Source organism: Netta rufina (genome assembly GCF_964035555.1).
Source record: "Netta rufina genome assembly, chromosome: 1".
Taxonomy (NCBI): domain Eukaryota; kingdom Metazoa; phylum Chordata; class Aves; order Anseriformes; family Anatidae; genus Netta; species Netta rufina.
In genome coordinates this window covers 153,691,949-153,715,327 of record NC_140123.1, presented here as the reverse complement: position 1 = coordinate 153,715,327, position 23,379 = coordinate 153,691,949, and the positions used below count along the sequence as shown (strand labels likewise).

General features: G+C 44.4%; 1 protein-coding gene across 1 annotated transcript; it reads right to left on the bottom strand.

Annotated features, from left to right (window-relative positions):
* Nucleotides 1-239: 239 nt before the first annotated feature.
* ADSL (adenylosuccinate lyase) lies at nucleotides 240-21,907 on the bottom strand. Its single transcript, XM_084305197.1, has 13 exons — nucleotides 21,676-21,907; nucleotides 17,091-17,294; nucleotides 15,907-15,951; nucleotides 15,056-15,135; nucleotides 12,937-13,108; nucleotides 12,615-12,661; nucleotides 12,116-12,206; nucleotides 6,655-6,724; nucleotides 5,564-5,711; nucleotides 3,731-3,821; nucleotides 3,069-3,158; nucleotides 705-881; nucleotides 240-383 (listed from the first exon to the last, which is right to left on the bottom strand). The coding sequence occupies exons 1-13, from the start codon at nucleotides 21,829-21,831 to the stop codon at nucleotides 297-299; spliced, it is 1,458 nt and encodes a 485-aa protein (XP_084161323.1). The 5' UTR covers nucleotides 21,832-21,907; the 3' UTR covers nucleotides 240-296.
* Between the last annotated feature and the right edge of the window lie 1,472 nt (nucleotides 21,908-23,379).

Below are 23,379 nucleotides of genomic sequence, written 5' to 3'. Positions count from 1 at the left end.
TGGCACCTGGCTTTGCTCTTTAAACAGCTGGCAGCGCTCTGTATGGGGCTAATGAAAGGTACTGTGTTAAAGCTACCTCGTCACCTTCAAGCGTTTCTCAGTACCTCTGCACACAATAGAGGGAGGCTTGATTAAACAGCAGGCAAAGAAAGGAAAGCCCACCTGGAATCAAGGTGGCTGTAAGCTCTGGGGGTTAAACGTGCTGTAGACAACAAAAATAACGTGACAAGGTAAACACACCTGGTTCAATACGGTTTTTATTATCTTCCTGTACCCACAGCCTTGCCGAAAAGTGCCTAAAGTGTCAGCTCAATTTTCCCACCCATCTTGCTTTTGTATGGGATCAGTGCTGGTCGAACCTCCTCCTTCAAGAACTTTGCCACCTGTTCAAGAAAGAGAAAGTGAGCAGAGAAGAAGGCGTTCCCTTCTCCCTATTCAGACCTGCTTGCCTCATGGGAGCTCCGTTTCACAGAGACACCGAGCAGTCAGATATGCCCAGGATCAAAAATTTGAAGCCCATATGGTAGAAAGACAAAGAATTCAAAGAAATATGTGTAAATATGTCCAAGATAAATGCATCTGCTGTAGTAGTATGAGCAGAGATAATAGAAAATGTGTGTACTCTCTGGCACACAAGAGGATGGCGGATGAAAAATTAATTAGATAACAACCCCTAAAACTGTATCCTATTTTGAGTACTTTACCTGCTGAGGAGCACGTCCAGTGAAAGAGGAGGGATCTAGAAGGCTATCAAGTTGTTTATGGATGGGGCTGAAGTAAGGATCAGCACGCACACGGGCAATGAAGTCATTATCACCCCCTTCCTGTTTCACAACAGCAGCTGCTTTCTGGGAGAGAACACGGATCTTCTCGTGGCAATCCTGCAGGAGCAGGGGGAAGAGAAGGGAAAATGAAAAAGTCAGTCTGCTGTTACTGACTGCACACGTTTATGCTGCTAACTTGTGCAGGAGGGAAAAACACCAGAGAAGAGTCCATTGAACAGCACACAAACGGAACACAGCTTGGACTGTAGTGTTTCATATATCACATGTATCAGATCTGAAAACAAGATTTTATTAATCCTTCCACATCTGCCCCTGTTCAATTATACCACAGAGTTATGGCAGCAGAATCCTTTACACTTCCTCAAACTCTTCAAATACTCTTAGGATTCACTACGTGATTATTTTTTTTTCAGTTGTTCTACTCCTTACTTTATTTTTCCTGAGACAGATGAGAATAGCTGTTCCCAGAAATATTCTGTGAACTGTAATAAAGGAATTCCTTACTCACAACTAGTCATGCCCTGTATGGAACATTGTAGGAGTATAACAATGAAAAGCATCTACAAACTTGGAAAAGAAAAAAAAGAAAAGCTGCCCAACTTAATGAGCAGTGAGACTGTGTACACCAGGGCAGACTATGTAAACCATGGCTTACATAAGGACAAACAGACTGACAGGGAAAAGAAACAAACACACAAACCTGAGGGCTTTAAGACGTTCTTCGCTATAGAACCCTCACATGGAACTACGACTGACAACATTCTTAAAACAAATTTTCTGAAACATTTCCTATTCCTTTGACTTCCTGTGGAATCAGTCCGTAAAAACAAGAGAACCTGAATGCAGAGGACCACCTGCAAAATCAGATGCTGCCATGCTGGCCCTAAACTTGTTATGGGGTTGCATTTATAGACCTGGAATAATTTTCTCCTCAAATGAATTATCTTTGAGCAATCTTCAGTTAGAAGGAAAATGATCTCCTCTTCCTCACCTCCTCCATTCAAAGGCCATCTTGTTCCAGCACCAACCTACCTCAGACAAATAGATCTGGATGTTTAGGGGAGGGAGCTATTCAGTGGTGGGGAAGGCAAGTGAGTTTCTCTGCCATGAGATGGGTAAACTCAGTTTTGTCTTTAGAAAATCTGCTATTCCAGACTTTTCAGCACATGAAAACAGGACGTGTTCATGTGACTAAGGACAGCTTCTGTAAGTGTACTGAACTCTACAGAATTGTAATTAAACAGCACCAGAAAGAAGGTAGGCCAATAGCAAACAGAAATGAAATTAGCTCTCCAATCTAATTAAATAAAGAGGGCTGTTTAGGTAAGTACACGGTACTTTAGAAAGAGAAACAGCTGAAGAGATAAGGAAACCATCCACAGGATATGAACCTTAACGTGTTCAGTTGGTGAGCTTACCCACTGACTCAGTGGCACACATCAGAGACGCACAGAAAAGAAAGGAAAAAAGATGTTTCCTGACTAATAGCTAATGACTAAACCTGGGGGTGAGTTGCCAGAAGTGTTCCAGAGAGCTAGAACCACATATCCTGCTGAAAGCTTCCAAGACACATTTCTGCTCTTTGCAAGTTTTACTTCGTCCCTGACGGGACAACAATTATTGAAGGAAGCGTTACTATCTAAAGGTAAGTGAAAATAAGCTGTCTTGTTGGGATGTAAATCTCATCATCAGTTCTAAACTGATTTTTAAAATTAAATGATAAGGAAATATAATCCAGGTGCCTCTGGATTTATTTGCTAACAAAAACGTTCAATTTCAATTTGCTTCAACACAGAAAATTTAATAAAGGACACAAAACAAAATTAGCAACAAAAGGCACTACCCTGAATTCAGGAAGTGTGACACAAGAATGAATGGTTCAGAACAGCCTTACTTGCTTTTTGGTACTGATTCATTCCTTTAATTTATAAGGTAGCCAACTGCCAACACATTCCATTTAAAGAAGCTTGGCCTGTGTTCCCAGTTCCTTCAAACATTTACAAGAGGAAAACGCCTACTAGTATCTAACATAATAAAAATAGGTCTCTCTCCTCTCCAGCACAGACAGCCAGATTAGCTCAAACACGCAGTGTTCCTAACACTAAAGGATCTCTACAACAGCTCTCCCTGCAGAGAGCAGAGACTGGCTAATATTAATAACTCTGTGGGAGCAGGAAGAGAACACAGAAAGGTGGGAGATTCAGGACAAGAACCCAGAAGCTTTTGTTTCTCAGGAGTGAAACATCAGAAAGTAAAAAAAGGTATTTTTGAATTCATTTGTACCTGACGATTGCCTCCTGCTTTCACCATCGCCATGATTATATTCTCTGTGGCCATGAATGGAAGCTCCTGCCGGATCCTTCTGTCAATCACCTTAAAAAACAAAACAAAACAAAACAAAACAAAACAAAAAAAAAGAGAGAAACAGCATTATAGGAATTCTTGTAGACAACCGTGATTCCTGGTAAAGTTTTCCTCTCCTTTTGAATCCCCAGGACTGTGCAGTGATGAACAGGTAATTACTCTTTTTGAACTTAGCTCTGAAAATCTATTGGAGCTGATAATAGGAACTGAACTTTTTATGGAACATTACTGTGGAAAAGATGTACAACTTTATTTTTTTAAAGCCTGTAGGTAAGTTACGGGCCTGTATGAGATCTGCCTTGGATCTTTTGATGGTAAATTCTACAAATTCATTGTGCAGCTCAGACAAAAATACTCCTTTTAAGAAGTTTTGAATTTACTATCTTTTGGCTTTAACAAATGCCATTTTAAGCCTGCATTGCAGACAGTAAGAATGGAGAACAAAACTCAGGAACTGTTTGAACTATCAGATAAAAATGTAATCCACTGAGTGTGAAGATTTTTTCTTTACCCACTCTGGCTTAGTTGAAGCATTTTCAAGGCCGCAATGCTTCACATGCTATCTATATCTAGTGTTTTACCTTTGGATATACCACAAGTCCCTCGGAGATATTCTGCAGCGTACTCAGAATGATGTCAGCTGTGAGGAAGGCCTCGGCCAGGCACACGCGCCTAGGAAACAGACGGGCACAGGGGCCCAGTTAGCAACAAAGGTCATGTTCATATCTACCACAGATACAGCTCCTAAGTTTCTGTAAATGTCTCTTAGATAGCGTACCGTGGACCAAAAGGTGGAACCGTTCTCTTTATGGGCGCTTCTTGCTGCTTAAAGGTCAATACAGAAAGGAAAAGAGAAGAGAAAGCGTAGAGACACAGATAGAAAGCTCCAAAATAATTCAATGATTACACAGCTAGAAAAGAGGGCAGCAATTTACAGAGCTAGTAAACACACAAGACTATCTTCCCCTAGGTGTCCTGCATTGCCCTGTCTATGGATCCTACCCTGCAGGAGTAAGACTTGCTGTGCACTCATGCTGTGCCTGGCTGTGCTCAGCGGGGAACTTCCAAAGAGATCCATGCGGTTGGTGGGGGTTTCCTCCAAGAGACCAGTTCCTGATCACTAAGCAGGCTCCTGACAAAAAGGAATGCCAAAAGGAAAGGAGGGAAAGGAAGGGCAGTAGTGGGGACTGTGCTGTATCAGGCAAAAGAGTCTGGGTCACAGTGCAGCCAGTACAACATCACCCACCTGTGAGAGCAGAACCTGGTCCATTATAAATCGTGATCTTTTCAAACTAACTAGTACTTGAATCTTGTGCTATACGTAAAGCTCCCAATTCTATCATACTGTGTTCAAAAGGATGCCCTTTATGCTGTTTTGTAGGTTGTTTGCTTTTCCCCTGGCTTGCTCTCCTTTCAAAATACTTCAGCTTTGACAAGAAAAATCCAAGGCACAGAATTTTGTAAACAGGTTATGAAGTAGACGAATGACTCTTTTTGTAAGATGAAGTCAAAATAAAATTTGAAACATTCTAGTAGTTATCTCAGTGCTTGGTAGCTCTTGGGAAATAAACCCACCATATCAACCAATATCCAATCTCTGAAAATTTACAGTGTTTTTCTGCTGTTCAGTATTCCACGTGTCCTGTATCTTAGAAATCCCGGAGACCAAATTCTGCATCAGAAGACTGCTTTGAACATTTCAAAGCTAAGTAAGAGCTTTATGCAGATTTAGTACTTACAGCTAGATGGACAAATTGAATGGCTATCATTCACTTAATAACAACTATAGATAACTTCTGCTCATCTCTAAGTAGTCATAATGAAGAATCAGAAAACAAAGCCAAGTTTGTTGAGCATGTCTAAAAGACCTGCACAGGTTTTTATGAAACATCACTTAGTAATGGTTTGTGCTCTTTGGGATCGAAATTGCTTCTTGTATGGAGCAACACTTTACAGAGACATGAAAATAAGTGTCTTCAGATTTGCCAGAGGGTGAAGGGTTTACAGATAAAATATTGAATTATTCAGTGTTAAAAGTGAAGAAGCGTAGGGTCAAAAATGATGTTCAAAACAGGAAGAAAAAACCAATCTGAGAAATGTGAGAGCTGCTATGCTACAACACTATGCTTTTGAAACCAGAAAACTATAAGAGCAATTCATTACCTATGTTTCCTGCATCCCTGCTCTCTCTGCTGCTTTGCTTTGCAAAAGGTCTTGACGGTTACAGAAAACTAACAATTTCATCTGATCTTTCAGAGGAAACCAGCCTGCAAGTCTCTAACTTCTATTGAGACTGCTTTTCATCAAGGTGGTAACTTGTGGTTTTAGTTTAAAAATAGTCTTTCCTCAATACATCAAAGGGCCTTCTTGCACAAGACCTTCCAGAATGGCTGCGTTGCACGGTGTGAACAAACCTGTTGGCGCTGTCGTCCAGCGTTCGCTCGAACCACTGCACAGAAGCTGTTTGGAGGGGATCCATGATCAGAGTCATCAGGTGTCGAGCCAGGCTGCAGCACCGTTCTGAACGCATCGGGTTCCTCTTGTAAGGCATTGCACTTGAACCTGTGAAAGGAGAGAGAGTGGTGGAAATAGCACGCTCAGGAAGGTGCAGGGCCTCCTCCAGATAAGAGAAGTGCGTCAGGAATCAAATTTTGACTAAAGCCTCAGAACACGATGGTTTTCTAAATGCAGTAAAGAAAATGACAACATCGCACTTCTTCAGATTGATCAGAAACATCCAAATGTGGGGGGGAAAAAAAAAGTGAGAAGACATTTTGCCATTCTGCAAAACAGCATAAGTACTACCACAGAACAGGAACAAACGGACGTTATTTCTAGTGCAGTATTTAGCACCATCTCTCTAAGCTACCCATGGCAACACTAGCAGCGTTCACGACCCCTGTAATGCTGTTCTTCCAAGTCAGATACACTGCTGCCTTCTGCTCTGTTGAAATGTACTTTAAAACCAATCATGTAATGCAGAATGGTTCAAGTAACAGACAGGGCTAAGGCTTGAACTGCTGACTCAATCCTATGCAACTATTTAGGGTGCCTGGGCACCAAGGTCTAAAACTTGACATTCCCTCCTCCCCTTTTATCAACATCAGAGTCATGTCACTGGCATTTTTCTGGCAAGTGTCCAGTCCAGTTTTATTGTTCCAAATTTGTCTGTTTACAAACACCAAAATGCTGAGTCAACCAGGAAACCTACAGCTCCAGTTAGGCTCTTGAGGAATGGAAAACAACGTGTTCTCCTCAGAACCAGGGCATCTTCTGCAGTGAATGCAGAATACATGACTGCTTCTGCTCTCCCTCAACTCAGGAAGTGCATGAATACAAATATTAAAATTAAATTCATTACTTAATATCCAGAAACCTTTACCTCACACCCCAGTTAATTTAAAGCAACTTGTGCCAGTCACATTTCTAAGCTTTCTTAAATTGCTGCACCAGCATAAGTCAAAGGGTCCATATGCCAGTCCCAGAAATGGCTATAGTCCCTTACCAATCTGGTCCTTCTCAAAAGGCTCCTCTATCTCCTTCAGGTTGGCCAAAAGACGAATGTCGGTACAAATCTAGAAAGAAAGCCCAAGAAATTAATAAACAGAACCAAACCAACACCCACCAGTATATCTCCTGTCAGCATTTGTGAAGAATCATTTACGTTAGTGTCCAAGAAGACAACTGAGGAGGCAGTGAAAAATTTGAGAAAAAAAATGACACTACAACCATAGTTGCTGGCCTAAAAATCCCACAGTCAAGAAAGCATAATTAAAAGAGGGTGTCCACTGTATTAGAATACAACAGGACTCCAAGAAGGGCAAAGCTTTGCAGGGAATGTTAAAAGATACCAGGAGGGAACACTGAAAAACCATAACAAAAGTACAGCGGCTTGCAAATACAGATAACGTGTGCTCACTGAACCAGCCAGCTTACAAAACTAAAACAGAAAAACATACCACAGATCACTTTAGCCCAAGAGAAGGAGGTGGGAGGAAAGAGAGATAAATCAATGAAAAGAATCCACAGTGTAAGGAATGTTTCAGCGATTCGTGTCAACAGGGGGCTTGAAGGGTAAACCTGGAGTCTCTGTTATTCGGGGGGGTGGTCAGAATAACTGCTAACTATTGTGACTAGTGCATGGGATACTACGCAAGTCTCTGACACCCGGCCAAGATGGACAAAGGCGAAGGACAAGGAAAAAAGTCTGGGAGGAAGATTATGAGCCTTCAGCACGTGAGACCACCAGAGGGACCACCAGAGAGTGATATGCCTGCGCCAGTGGGAGGGTTCAGATTTCGGGAACTAATTATAATAACCCTGCCTTTTCTAGAAGTAGTGATGAATATGTATTAGCCTAGGAGCATAAAAACCAGCCACCTGATGTGACGTCTGTGTGTGTGTTGGAGGAGCCCAGACTCCCTGCGCACCCACCAATAAATCTTACAAAGCTAAACTGACTTGGAATTTATAACAATTTGGTGACCCCGACGTGATCCTCTTGGGTCCCGAGGCTGCGAACGCCTAAGGGAGGCGCCCCCCACCCTTGTTTCGTTGTGGCCCTTTTCCAAGGGCAGTAGGGAGCCCAGCTGGATTACGAACAGAAGAGGCAAGTGAGGAACAAAGAGCTCTCCCCTCCTCTGGTTTACACCCGTAACTCTGTGCACGAAGATCCGAACGAAGATTTATCGTTTGGTGAGTACGCTGCTGGGTTGGGTGGGTCTGGCTGTGTAACGGTGTGTCGGGGTGTGATTGAGATGGGACTCAGTTCTGAAGCATGTGGAGGCCTTCTGACCGAAGTGATCGTTCCAGGTATTCGTGGGTGAGATAACACTCACCAGACACCTTTAGATACAGGCACAGCCAGGAGTTTCAGAACTTTTTTTTGTATAAAAAGAAGTTCCAGGAACGGGTCAGGAACAAAGCAGATCCTCAGACTCGGGAGGTTCGAGGAGGGGCCTCTGGTTTAAAAAGGGGGAAAAATCACCAGATATTCTACCAGATAGTCCCTTAGGGCTAACATTAAGATATTGGGATAGTTTTAGAAGCACTAAACATAAGGATAAGGCAAGAAGGATTCAATTTTGTATGGTTAAACGGCCAAAAGAACCCTTAAGACCCCATGTATCTTGGCCGATGTTTGGGTCCACGGAGGACTGGGTCTGTCAGGCATTGAATATTCACGTGAATAGCAGAACACCTGTGGATCTGGAAGAGAGCAAGTGTGCTGCAGCCTGGTTAAGACTAACAGAATCACACGCCACTTGTATATTTAATTTAATTACATAAAATTAGGCTGAAGAAGATAAGGAGTGGGAGCCCCTTGATAATTTGCCTCCACCATATAACCCACCTTCCCCAACCGCACTGACCCCTAGCCCATTCCCACCTGTCCGAAGGACAAGGAGGCAACAGAGAAACAGGGAAAGGGAGCAGGAAGGGGCTGAGGAGCAGAGGGGCTTATACCCATTGTGGGAGGTACCCTGGGGAGGTAACCAGGGAGGAAGAGGCTTTGTGACTGTGCCCCTCAATACGTCAGATGTGAGAAATATTAAAAAGGAAACGGGTAGTTTATTGAATGATCCTTGAGGGGTCACAGAGAGATTAGATCAATTCCTGGGACCTAACATGTATAGGTGGGAAGAAATGCAGTCGATTTTGGGGATCCTCTTCACCACGGAGGAAAGGGGGATGATTAGACAAGCAGGAATGAGAATATGGGAAAGACAAAATCAAGCTGGACTGCCCGGGGATACAAAATGGCCAAATGTGGACCCTGACTGGGACCACCAAATGGCAGCAGGGCAACAGGACATGAGAGATCTTAGAGCTACAATAATTCAAGGCATCAAGGAGGCAGTACCAAGGGGACAGAATATTAATGATACTTTTAACGAACACCAAAAAAGAGAGGAGTCCCCAACAGAGTGGCTGGGAAGGTTAAGAAAAAGCCTCCTAATGTACTCTGGCCTGGATCCAGATTCACCCACTGGGGGGTGCTATTAAAAACTCAGTTTGTGGCAAAATCATGGGAGGACATATGAAAAAAGATAGAGAAACTGGATAACTGGCAAGACAGGGGCTTGGAGAAATTGTTACGAGAGGCTCAAAAGGTTTTTGTGAGGCGTGATGAAGACAGAAAGCCAAAGCAAAAATCTTTGTGGCTGCTGTCAGAGAAATCCAGAAAGGAGGAAAAAAAAAACAAACATAAGAACCTTTTTTTTAAACCCATATAAAACTGTGATTAGCTTTCCAGGAGCTGGATCACCCCGAAAGGCTGAACGGTAACACATCAACCCTGAGAGCGGGCCCAACCCCTGGAGTGAAGGTGCTTCCCACACCCTCAAGACTGGACGGCGCAGAGGGATAAGCAATGCTATACATCCTGGTACTGTTTTTACAGGGGCAACTGAGCCATGGGCAAGAATGGAGGAATAACTTTTTCATTCTGGGGGAGGAAGTGGCCAAGGCCTTTAACCTGAGTAACTGCTGGGTTTGTGGAGGACCGGAGGGGGCTGAAAGTTGGCCCTGGGTAGCTGGCCCGGTCGAACCCAAGTGGTGGGTTAGTAATTTGAGTGAAGTTCATAATGGGACACAGTTTTGGAAAGAGGAAGGAGGCCCGTGGCAATTGTACTCGTCAGATCGGGGTATGTACTGCTTAAATAGAACAGGAACGGTAGCGGTAGGAAAAAGCATTTGTAATTGGACGCTGTCTCCCGGATATGATTGTGCTGATCCTGAATGTAGACCCATAAACTGTACAGCACGTAGTGGGCAATGGAACGCCACACATGTCCAGCTGAGAAACGGGACTTGGCTGAAATGCTCATATAGGGAGTTTTTTGGATCTGGATGTGAAACCGCGGAGAGAGCACAAGCGGAGGGACAATTTGACAGTCAGATCTTGAGCTGTCAGCGTGATAACACCACTAGGGAACAGCATGTGGTAAGGGTCTACCGCTGGAGGTGGCAAGATGAGAATGGGAGACGAGTGTTCTTTAAGCATTTCTGGTCAGCTCATAATATGACAGGCCACCAAGGAAAACTTGATTGTAATTGTAAGTGGGAATCCAATGCGGGAGCTTGGAGGTGTGCATATTTGAGTCCAAATGGGGCAGACATTGTAACAGGACCACTTGGTGACAAGAACACTCTGTATTTTCACGCTCCAAAGAATAAAGAAGGATGGGATGGTCCTTTTCCAAATGGGACGTGGGCCCTAAAGGGACATTACTGGGTGTGTGGCGAATATGCCTACAAGAGGCTACCCAAAAACTGGTCAGGAATATGCTATGTGGGGTACATAAGACCCTTGTTCTTTCTATTGTCACAAATACAAGGAAATCATTTACAAGTAACATTATATGATGATGTGAATAGAGTGAAACGATCTACTGATGCTTCCTCAGCCGGGGGTAGTGCCCAAAAATGGGGAGAGAATGAATGGCCTCCTGAAAGAATCATACAGCATTATGGACCAGCTACCTGGAACCCGAACAAGGTAGTATCGGGGGCCCAAGAACCTATTTATAATTTAAATCGAATAATTAGGTTGCAAACTGCCCTCGAAATTATAACCAGTCAAACGATGGATTTGGGTCTTCTGGCTGATCGGTCCACCCAGGTGAGGAATGCTATCTTTCAACACAGAATGGTTTTAGACTATTTACTAGCAGAGGAAGGGGGAGTGTGTGGAAAGCTGAACGACTCTAATTGTTGTTTACAAGTTGATGGTAACGGAAAAGTGGTTAAACAGATAACAAAAGAAATTAGAAAATTAGCCCACATCCCAGTACAAACTTGGAAGGGTATGGATTGGGATTTGTTTTCATGGCTGCCCGGTGGACCATGGGTTAAAAGGATGCTATTTTTATTTTTATGTGTTGTAATGATGTTATTATTTATACCTTGTATGATACCTTGCTTTACATTATTGATACACCGAATAATAAATAGCAACCGATTTGTGATGACTTCGGTAGGGAAGAAAGGTGATATGTCAATAATGATGCTTAAGCAATGGACCCCCCAAGAACCGACTGATGAAATGCAGTTCTTACTGGCAAAAGTTGAAGAAGAGACATGAATTGCAAATATTAAAAAGAAGATGAGGGATTGTAAGGAATGTTTCAGCAATTTGTGTCAATGGAGGGCTTGAAGGGTAAACCTTGAATCTCTGATATCTGGGGGGGGGGGGGGGTTCAGAATAACTTCTAACTATTGTGACTATTGCATGGGACACTACGCAAGTCTGACATCCGGCCAAGATGGACAAAGGAAAAGGACAAGGAAAAAAGCCTGGGAGGAAGACTACGAGCCTTCAGCACGAGAGACCCCCAGAGGGACCACCAGAGACTGATACGCATGCGCCAGTGGGAGGGTTCGGATTTTGGGAACTAATTATAATAACCCTGCCTTTTCTAGAAGTAGTAATGAATATGTATTAGCCTAGAAACATAAAAAACAGCTGCCTGATGTAACGTGTATGTGTGTTGGAGGAGTCCAGACTCCCTGCGCACCTAATGCTGTTTATTTGCCTTTTATTGACCCCATAAATAAACCTTATAAAGCTAAATTGACTCGGAATTTATAACAACAGGGACAGGCAGAATAACACCATTACCAGAGAAGCAATTAACGGGGAGCAAGCAGTGAAATTTAAAAACTCATATACCACTAAGAAAGACATTTACTCTATTTGGATCGATTTAGCACAGATTAGACTAATATCTGGCATGGGATTTGTTAATCCAACTTGAAATCTGCTCAGTAAACTTTTTTTTTTTTTTTTCCTTAACACTGGTCTTAAGATCCTTGAAATCTGACGTCTACACATGAACTCAGTGGTGAATTTACATGATCACAAAGAGAACAGCCAAACAACTCCTATTTCCTGAGGAAAGCATTTAGCCCCACAGGCACCTTCTCTTGCACTTCTTCCTGGTGTGTACAGGTAGGGGGCTCACCTTGTGTACAGATGCTCCCAGGCTGGCCAGTACAGAGAGGATGTCAATATCCACCTTGCGACTGTAGGTCTGCCCCGTGACCATGTACGATCTAGAAACGAGCACAGAAGTTGAGTGTTCCGGACATTAAACCATATAACAAGACTTTGAGCAAGGAGTGACAATGGCTTTTGAAGTGGGTGACAGCACTGTCAACCTGTCCCTATACCAAGTTTGGATTCAGGCCATTGATTTCTTGGAGCAGCATGCACGAGGAGAGAGAGAGCAGAGGAAAAACAGACAGCTGTGCTTGGACAGGGAGACAGCCAGAAGTGGCCTGCTTCGGAGGTGGAGTTTCCTCCAGAGGGCTGCAGGTGGGAATGGAAGACCACCAGGGGAGGTAAAGTCAGCAGCAGCACAATGTCAGTGTGGCAGCCAGTGGGATCTGGGCCAGCACGGGCAGCAAGAGTTAGACTTTGTTAAGAGCAAATTCGGGTTACTAAGCATTCTTGTTACATACCGCTTAAATCCTGCCTTTTCAGTCACTAATCTGTCCAGCTCTTCAACCTCAGGGGAGGGAAAAAAACAAAACAAAAGGACCTCAGAACTCAACGACTCAAAAAAAAAAAGGTCAGCAACAGCAAAAGGGATCCTCTGCTCTTCTCAGTTTACCATCCACAAACCTCACACCTGCTGGGAAGTACCCCTCCCACAGATCTCTGCCAGTGGGCCCCACGGGGATCACAGTGCCCTTGTGACAGCAGAACTTCCACGCTCCCGCAAACACAACAGCCTTCCAGAGGGGAGATGTCCAAGGCTGCCACGGGCTCTGTCTGACTTACTTTACTGTGGTCTCCCTCAAAGAGCTGCAGGAAGCTGGCTTGCGTGCCCGTGGTGCCCTTCACGCCCCGAAAGCGCAGGTTGTCCCGAGCCCGCTCCAGGTTCTGCAGGTCCATGCACAAGTCCTGGATCCACAAGCAGCAGCGTTTCCCCACGGTGGTGAGCTGTGCAGGTCTGAAAACAACCAAGAATAGGAGACAACTCATTGACAATTTGCACAGTAACTCCACAAGGACCACGCTTAGCTGCTGTTGAGACCCCTCTCTTTCATTCATGAGAGCAGGAGTTAAAAAGATCTGGCACATGCACACCACAAATAAGTGATACTGGAGGATATGATCATTCTTTTCAGGAATTAAATGTAGTTACATCAAGAGAAAACAGTAATCGTAGTTGCTGTGCATGTTAAAAAGGGGATTAAGAAATAAGTGAGAATGGATATTTGAAGGTGCTTAACTACTAAAGCCTTCTATAGCTTCTCACAGAAAAGTGATTGCTCATTGGTCAGAAAAAAATACATATATTTTGTCTTTTTTTCCAGAACTCTATCAAAAGGAGAAGCCTCAGTCTGTACAAATAATGACTTCACAGGTCGACTTCCCAGGCTCCTTATTTCTGGTCCCCAGCCACAGCTACCAGGGATCTGCCAGGAGATCCAGCTACCTCTGCTGGCAGAGGGCACCCCCTGCCGGTGCTGAGCACAGAAGCTGAAATATTTCAGATTACCAAAAAGAACTCCAAAGGCAATGCCTGTACTGTTTTAAGACTTCACATGTGAACAAGAAAAGCACAGAAAGCACGTGAGATGTGGAAGGAGGGATGGGTGATCCAGGGGAAATATGGAGAAACTGTCCGACACTGCAGGGAAGGGCTAGGGAAGCCAAAGGCTACCTTGGGGTTAAATATGGTATGAAATGTGAAAGGCAACAATGAAAGGCTTCTACAAGTTCATAACCAGCAAAAGGAAGGCCAGGGAAAACATGGACCTGCTCCTAAACAAGGCAGGGTGCCCTGCTGACACAACACACAGAAAAGGCCAAGGTACTCTGAGTCTTTTTACCTTGGTTTTCACTAGTAGGACTTCCCTCGTGTACACTTCCTGAATACCCCTTTGTGCTTTCCAAAAGTCAAGCTAAAACACAGACCTGAGAACAGTCCCCTGAGAAGCTGTAGATGAAGAGGGACCAAGGACTAGAGCTGATCAAATGACACGCACATACAGCAAGGCCATTAATCAGAGACCTGAAGCTCCCACTCTCCTTCGGGAGTGATTTTAAAGTGCCAGACATTAATACTGACATGATCCGTGACTAATTTCCGTGGATCTGGTGTTCCACATCACCAGGGTACAAAATCCAGGCTTACCTCAAGATGCATAGTTTAAAGCCTCTGAAAGCAAACTGTCTTCATGAAGTAACAGCCTAATTACCTCCCCCCAAAGCAGGCCGGTCCAAATCTTGCTGCACTTCGACTCAGGAGCCTGCCTAAAAGCAGTCAATGCCAGCAGCACTGCACAAAAAGAGTAATTTTCCAAAGAGACAGAAAATGCCATTGTCCTGTTAAAATGGGGAAACTCTTCCTGTTTGTTTGTTTGTTTTTTCATAGGGACCCACATACGGCTGTGTGAAAACCAAAGGATCTTGTAATCATCACTTCAGAACAAAGTTTTAGCAGGCTGAGTAGCTGAGGTTTCCTGCCAGCAACAAACTTTTCTGTGCTGCAGTTGAAAACAACTGAAACGATGAAAAAATCAAGTATCACGAATATGTGATTGGAAGCTGGGCCTACTGCAGATCACAGCCATACCTCCTGGAACAACCCCAGGATTTACACATCTGCGTTAGCAAGTTCTTTATGCGGCTGTGTTAAAACAACATCGGGCTGTGCTAAAACCACTGCTGACAGCTATCCAAAGCAACAGTTCGATTTTCTGAGGCAAGGCTGGAGTTAGGCTCGTATTCCTTTTCTGAACCACCACCAGTGTCCTAATGATGTCCAACAGTGCTGACTGCCACAGGTCAGGGATGGGAAACAGAACAGAGAAAGGAGACAGTTCTGGAGTAAGTCAATTTATCCGAAGAACAGCCAAGAAAATGAAGGGAAAGGCTGATGGCTACTTACTGGTAGTGAGTGAAGCCCAAGGTAGGCAGGTCAGCGTACTTCTCTGCAAAGTCGGCCAGCCGGCTGATCACCCTTGCGAGCTGGTGGATGCGGGGAGGATAGAAAAGAGGCAGCATGAGAAAGGAAAAAAAAAAAAAAAACAAAAGTGGAAGGTGGCATGCTTAAGCACAGCAATGTTGTTAGAAAAGGGAGGAGAAAAGCTGTGCAATCTTTGAATCGCTCCCTCTAATTGTTGAATGCGATGTGCTCCATTTTTTCAGGGCATGCACATAATTTTTACTAGCTACAAAATTTGAGCAGCGGATGATATAAGTAGTTGGACTTTAGCTGAAGCGAGACCAGTCTTCATGCCCAACCCAAGCCTACATCTGGTGTAGCTCTGAGTATTTTATTTATTCCTGGAATTGTTTAGAAATAAAGCTGCTTGGAGCGTAACTGACACATTTACAGTCTGGCAAAAATTGGATGCCAAGACATTCAGGCCAGCTATGCTCCCAATATATTTGTCCTCAGAAAATCGTATTACACAGCTTCCTTAATGCAGACACACTCCTAAGTAATCTAGTTATGGGGTGTCTAAGCGCACCCTGAAAGCAATAGAGTTGTTTTCTAAAACTGCTACCACTGGCACATGGAAACTGCTCCTATCTACCAAGAGTTGCTTATAACTCTCATGATGAGCAAAGAAGCTTTGGGGAAAGACAAAGACACGGGGAAAGGAAGATAACTCTTCACTTGCTTGAGGACAACCCAAGCAGACAGCTCCTCCAGCAAGGCCTATGAAAATCCAGACATTATTCACAGGCCATCAGCACTGCCCACTTTGAGACACTGTGTAACTGCCTTCTCACCTGGGGTAGCAGCAGGTTAAGTCCATCACGGAGGACGATCAGATCCTGAAAGAAGCAAAGAAAGGAAGTTTGGGCCACGTCTGATCACCACCCACTCCATCTGAAGGACCACACATACTGGCTTCTCTCAGAGAGGACACAGATGATTACAAAGCCTGGCCTGCTCAGAAGTCTTCTTACAATCAAACCTCTGCTTTTCTGCTTGTACCCAAACATGGCGAGGAACTTGTTTGTGAAAAAAATGCTGGATCCAGCATCGTTCTTACTATACTACCCACGGAAAGTCACACTGGGCAGTAGAAGACTGATTTCCACGATCTGGACATAAATGATCATTTTGAGATATTCCTGATGTCCATTGCACACCAGACTAAATCATTTAATCCAAGCAGAAAATAGAGGCACTGTAAGCAAAAGATAGCAGAGCAGTAAGTGGGCTGATCGTGCCGAACTCTTGCCTTTCTCCTTTTGAGACTCAAGTACAGCTGGGTGCCACGTGACGTGGAAGGAAGGTGGTAACAGCTAAAAGCCAAAGAGATTTGCAAAGGAGTAAGGTAAAACTAATCATGCAGCAGCTTCTAATACAACAAAAGAGGATATGAAGTTGCAGTGACTTGGACATCAAGGAACAGCAATACACTGAGGCTTTAGTATGAACTCAGTTTTATTTTTTCACAAATATTTTAATAGTTCTGTAGGATGGCAGCACTTCCCTCTTTATTTAGCCTATTTATCCATTCCATTGAAGGACTTTATCTACCCTGAATCAATACAGATGTCCCAAGTGACAACTGAAAGCTCATGGGCTGCATATGCCAAAAGTCGACTTGTTTTGTAGGTCAGTGAACTCTTGCTCCATTGATGCAACTGACAGCTCGCACGTTTGTGCACACATCCCAACTCTTATGACCATTACTGTCTTACCTCCACAAATATTTAACATACAAGAGCTTAGGGAACAGTTAATTTGCAGATAGATCTTGCTTCATATCAAAAGGGAGATGACACAAGAGGAACCTGCCTATCTAGGGCAACTAGGGAAATGGATATTAAATTCGAAAGTAAAACTAATAAAAAATTCTGAAAAAAATCTAGTGAGCATCATTTAACAAAGTAAAGTTTATAAAGAGCTATTAAGTCAGCACCTGTGTCTTTGTTTGGCCCAACTGACAATGCTTTATTACCGTGTTGTCCCCAACGTAACAGGAGGTTGCTCCAAGGTGAATGATGGCTGCAGCTTTCGGACAGCAGTGGGCGAAGGTGTGAACGTGTGCCATCACGTCGTGGCGCAGCCTCTTCTCTTCCTCCGCTGCCATCTTGAAGTCGATGTTGTCCAGGTTTGCTTCCATCTCCTGTATCTGCTCATCTGTGATGGGAAGCCCAAGCGACTGCAAGGGGAAAAGAGCTTTCTGTTGCCCTTTATCTTTAACAGATAAACCAAACTGCAATAGAAGCTGTTTAGATTATAGAATTACTGAACAGTTTGGGCTGAAAGTGACCTTAAAGACCACCTCGTTCCACGGGCAGGGACACCTTCCACTAGTCCAGGATGCTCAAAGCCCCATCCAACCTGACCTTGAGCATTTCCAGGGATGGGGCATCCACAGCTTCTCTGGACAACCTGTGCCAGTGCCTCACCACCTTCTGAGTAAAGAATTTCCTCCTTACATTTACCCTTAACCTACCCTCTTTTAGTTTAAAGCTACTGCCCCTTGTCCTATCACTGCACCCCCTGACAGAGTCCCTCCCCAGCTCTCGTGTAGCCCCCTTTAGGGGCTGGCAGGCCACTATAAGGTCTCCCTGGAGCCTTCTCTTCTCCAGGCTGAACAACCTCAACACCCTCAGCCTGTCTTCGCAGCAGAATGGCAACTGGGTGCAGTCAAGTCCTAAAATTCTTCATCTCAGCCTGAAACTGGAAAGTGAGGAAACGAGTTACTTGACCTGGAAGCAGGAGACAAATGCTCCCAGTTCATGTTTAAAAACATCTGCTGAAATTACTCAGCAAGCTGATTTAGGAACAGAGTAAGATATTGAACTGCAGAATTATACACGGATATAAATCTTGCACAGTTCTATATTTGCACAAGATAACTAAGCTGAGAAAAAATTATTTTCCTAATACTGTGAGTTTAAAAGTCTCACAGTGAACTCGGCATTACTGCTTTTTCTCAATTAAAATGCTACTGTTTTGCACATTAGTACTTGCAATTTGTCAACAAGGAAGCTTTAATGATACAAAACATTTCAAAGCTAGGTCTGTTCAGAATGAAGCTGCCTAGTAAAATGTTTTGCACATAAGGAATCTGGAATTAGAGAAAACAGCAAGGAAAGCAGGTATGTCTTCAGGGTCCTCATCGGGTAACTCGTACCCACACAACTTAAAACATCTTGCTGTAATTGTAATCACACAACCACAGCTGTCCAGACGAACGAGGAGAAGCACCTGGCTCCAGGCTGCTGTCCTGGAGGTGCACAGGTACGGATCATAACCACCTGAAAGCCCACAGGCAACTCGTCAGGCGACAGAGCCTTGTGCTAAGATTAAAATCTCGTCTTGCTCGCATATCCATGATCCATTTTGGCCATAGCGTGTGGTTACTGACAGCCATACAGAGTGGAAAGAAAGAATCCCCAAGAAATGGGACTGCTTGTCACAGGAGTAAGGTGAGTCAAGGTGGGTCAGTGCCAAAGCAAACGCTGTTCTCACGTCCACAAATGTCGTGGGAGGCCTCTTCCCCATGACTTTTGGCCAACACTGACAGTACCTCAGGGACACAGCAATCAGATGTCCTTCAGATGTGTCCAACTAAGTAAATTAAGTAGAAAAACTACCTAAAGGGGATCACCGGGTTTCTCCAAAGTGCTATAGGTCAGTGAGGCCCTCTCTGAGTTGTGATTTTAAAGCGTGATTCCTCCAAGGCTGTTCCAATGCTTTGATGTGCTATTTATTAGTGCAGCTATCCCTCTTCATTCACCCTTGTCCTTGAGGCCGGAGCAAAGCAGGCCTCATGACAGAATATCTGCAGGTAACAGAATATCTGCAAACGGAATGAGAACACCGACTGCTCATCTAACAAAGAATGCATGACAGAAAAATACTGAATTTAAATCGGACAAAAAAAAATAGATTGCGAGCTACTGTGTGTGCTTATATTAAGGGGAATAAACATCCAGATTCCATACGTGCAAAACAGTCAGATTTTACTAGCCAGTTTGATGCTGTGGGGTGTCCACTGGAAGGAAGAGCTCCATGAAATCTGTACTTGTCTTTCAAATAATGTGTTGATTAGGTAAAGAGCTCAAGGTCTGAAAAATAAGATTGAGGTATTAGTGGGAGTATCACAATACAAATAAATTTATGTTAAAAAAAAAATAAGCCAGAGTTTTGAGATGGGCATGAACTCACACCCTTCAGCTCTTAACCCAGACCTTGGCTGCTGTCTCTGGGAGGAGACCAGTTTAAGAATCTCATAATCACACACTTCATGGGGTCTCCTCTTTCAAACTCATGCTATTATCTGCTGTAAAAAAAAAAAAAAAAAAAAAAAAAAAAAAAAACATGAACGGGGAAGATTTTCTGTCTAATCCAGTTCCCAGTGACACCATTTTTTGGTTATTCACATAATCCAAGTGGACTACTCAAAAAATTTTCCCTGAAGTAGGATGAATATTGCAATGAAATATGAAATACTGAAACCACTTAGCTCGCCATGTCCTTCAGCTAAAATTTATAACTAAGCTGCATGCTCCCTCTTTTGCTACTTCCCTGCAACCTTCAGAAAACCTATGGTGAGATCTTCCTAATATTCTGATTTACTGCAAAATACAGACTGCAGGGACTGGAGAAGCAGCGCATAAATGGCTTGAAAGGTAGAGAGGAGAAGCAGTGGAGTAGATTTGCCCATAGTTCATTCATTGCATTATTATATATTGTTTTAGTATGACTGCAAAGAAATATTATGAAGCTTCAGCATGGAACTTGAGGAAATCGCTTGTATCTATCGCAGCGTGACTGCTGACAGAGCTAACAGGTGCTGAGGAGCTGACTTTGAGTCCACGACTGACATCAGGAGACAAACTCCCCTGGAACGAGGCGACAGATAAAAATAGCAGTGTCCCTCCTCCCGGCACGAAAATGGTGCTCAAGAAATCGCAAGATCTGTCTCTGCTTTCTGGGAACACAGCTCTCCGTGGAATTGGGATGCAAAAAAGGGACAGCAGACAGGGACAGGAGACTGGGGAAACCCGAGGCCTGGGCTTGGGAGCAGAAACCAAGAAGCCCCCCGCTGGTTCCTTCAGCAGCTCCTTTCTCCTGTTGGGCACGTGGGTAAAGCACCTCATTTTCTAACAGCAGAAAAGGCGATGGTTTATCAGCTGGGATTGAGGTGACCGTGTAAATTATCATGCTTTGACCATGCAAAGCTCCTTAAGTGGGTGTTCTTGGTGCGATGGGTGATGAGATGCCTGGTCAGTTCACACCAACATCTCAACCATGGTGATCACAGTACCTGAGATGGAGGGGGGCTCCTCTATTAACACGGCTGTATAATTATACCCTCAGCTTCTAAAGCATGGCCTCTGGTGCAGCAGCAGCATGGTCCTCGGAGAAGGAAGATATTAATGGCTAAAATATATAAAGATATACTCTGGGCACTGCCTGCTCGCTGGCCAGCACGGCGCTGCTCTGTCCGTGTGCTGACAGCAGCGGCTTCACCCAGCGCTCCCACTGCCTCCTTATTTTGGAAGTGGGAGCTGGAGGTTTGTGCACAAAACAAAACAGACCTCAGGCCTGGGAGCTATCCTGTGGATTTACAATGTTTCTTTTTTTTTTCTGGAATATATCACTGTGGAAAAGCAGATCTGAATCTCCCTCTCGGGGTACGTCAGCGCAGTAACAAGCTGGCACATCTGAAGAGATGATGGCCTCTGAGCTAGGAAGTAATACTTAGCTGCATGTGTACCCCTGATGGGTACCAAATTCAAAACAAAAAGGCTTAAACAAAAAATCTTAAACTAGATTTTAGAAACGTTGACTCCGTGGGAAGTACTGACATGCCAGCCGGCAATCCCATGGGTGTGCTTTCAGCCTCTGCTTCCTGGGGGCTGCACTGGCACCGATCCTTTCATGCCGTCAGGTTTTTGTGGCACCCTGCCCGCCAGGGGGGTGCTAACCCAGCGTTCAGCCCACTTTGGCCACCAGCGAGGGGATTTAGGGAACGTGGGCCAAATAAACGCGGGCGGCTGCCAGTGAGACCGAGGGCAGCGGGGTGGGTGGGAGCGGGCAGCGCTTCGCACCGCGCACACCCCCCGGGAGCAAACAGGCACAGAAGGACACCGGTGTTTGCAGAGCCAACAACCCCTGCGGGCCCCCAAAAACCGCTTGGCGAGGCTTTTGCCCAGAGGGGTCAAAGGGCAGGAGGGAGGGCGCGCAGCACAGCGCGGTTTGCCGGGTGAGGATTGCACACGTGGGGTTGTGCCAAACCTCAAACCTCGCGCGCTGCCCTCGTGTGCACCCGGGCGGACAGATTATATATATTTTTTAATTTATTCCAAATTTTCCAAGTTTACCCAGGCAGCCACCTTTTATTATTATTATCATTTCCAAATTTGGGGGGGGATGAGGAAGAGGTTATTTCAACCAGCTCCCTACTGCTCGGCAGGGAGCGACCCCCAGCGCTGCCCCCGCTCTCCAAGGGCACCCCGCCGGCTGCGCGATGGGGCCGGGGGCTGCCTCCCAGCGCCCTCCCGGGCCCGTTACCTTCCCGTTACCTTCTCCGCCTGGGCGAGGAAGAGCCAGAGGCGGCGCCAGGTGCCGAATTTGTTCCTCTCGCTGAAGATGAAGGCCATCTCGGCGCCGGCGTAGCGCGACACCAGCGGCGAGCGGTAGCGGCTCAGCGCGTCCTCGGAGCCCGCGGGGGTCCCCATGGCAGCGGCGGCTCCGGCACCCAGCTCCCGCAGCGGGGAAAAAGGATCCGGGATGGGACCCACGCCCCCTCCCAGATAACCCACACCCCCTCCCGGATAACCCACACCCCCCCGGGGGTAAACCACACCCCCCCCATAGCAGGCAGCACCACCCGGCGGCTGGAGGCCAGAGCGCAGGGAGCAAAATACCCCCCCTCTCCCCTCTCCCCCCTTCCCCCCAAAAATAACCCCCCAAACCCAACAAAAAAGTACCGGGAGCCAAAGGATTTAAATGCTTAGCAGCCAAACACATTTATTAGTCTTTTTCTCTTTTTTTTTTTTTTTTTTACGTTTTTTTTTTTTTCCTCGTTTTTTTTTTTTTTTTCTTTTTTTTCCAGGAACCCAAAAATATTTTGTAGTTATAATGTAAGCAACTGAGTTGCACATAATACAATCATATCTTTCAAAAAAAAATAAAAATAAAATAAAAACGAAAAAAAAAAAGCTGTTTAAAAGCCCAAAAAAAAACCTTCAGAAAACTTATATATGTATTACACCATCTCTCAGTTTCAATGAAATGACGACGACTTAATTCCTTATTACTCTTGTCACACTCCAATAAAACATCACCCTTTTTGTTTGTTTTTTCATTTTTTCATTTTTTTTCTCTTTTTTTTCTTTTTTTTTTTTTTTTTTTTTCTAAATCCAGCATGAGAAATACAGTACCTGCTATGGCAAAAATACACATAAAATGCAACATTTCAGCTTATTTGTACATTAGTAGAGTTTAAACATTTTATTGTTGGTTGTTTTTTTTTTTTTTTTTCTCTTTTTCTTTTTAAGTGAACCAGTGATTTTAAGTACCACTATACTAAAAGTAAAATAAAAATATAGAAAAGGAGGAGAAGGGGGGGGGGGGCAGCCAGCCATACGAGAGCACCTTGTAAAGTGCTGAGTTTCTGTGTCCATGGAAAACCCTCGGGAAAGGAAATTCAAAGAGCTGAGAGCATACAGGATGGAAATTAAGACGAACCCTGGCTATATGCAAGACACTGCTGCATCTCCTCTACGTCCTCCCCGTTTGTCCTGTGTCTGTTTGCTTTACTGCACGCTGGAGAAGGAGGGGAGAAACCAGAGCTCCGGTGAGAGTTTAGTTAAAAGGAAGCTATTTCAAGTATAAGAAAAAAAAATAAATCAAAAAAAAAAAAACAAAAAACACTTATAGGTAACTTGCGAAGAGCATCAATATACACAGCCACTAGTTTTATTATTACAATGTCTGCTTCTGGGGGACAGTGTTTCAGGCAAGAGGACTTGAGCTGTACCTTCCTGTTACCTAGTTATGTGCAAAGTAGAAAAGCTGCCTTTTCTAATCCAGCCAGTTTGGACATCACCAAGTTTCTTGTTCTGCAACCTCCTCCCTTCGTTTTTTGTTTGTTTTTTTTTTGTCTTTTTTTTGAAGAAGAAGAGAGGAAGTGGCACTGCTTTACTACGAAGATTAGATGAAATTAACCTATTTCTCCATTCCTCTTCCAGACACAACCCTTCTCCCATTGCCCGCTGGCAACG

Bases quoted from the DNA above. Each gene is read 5' to 3' on its own strand.
- ADSL (XM_084305197.1), bottom strand. From the start codon at position 21,831: ATGGGGACCCCCGCGGGCTCCGAGGACGCGCTGAGCCGCTACCGCTCG. The intron at 12,662-12,936 runs GTAAGTCAGACA...CCCTCCCCTGAG, and splicing joins TTGAGGGAGACCACAGTAAA to GTTGAAGAGCTGGACAGATT. The intron at 3,822-5,563 runs GTTTGTTCACAC...TCTGTTTCCTAG, and splicing joins CTGGACGACAGCGCCAACAG to GCGCGTGTGCCTGGCCGAGG.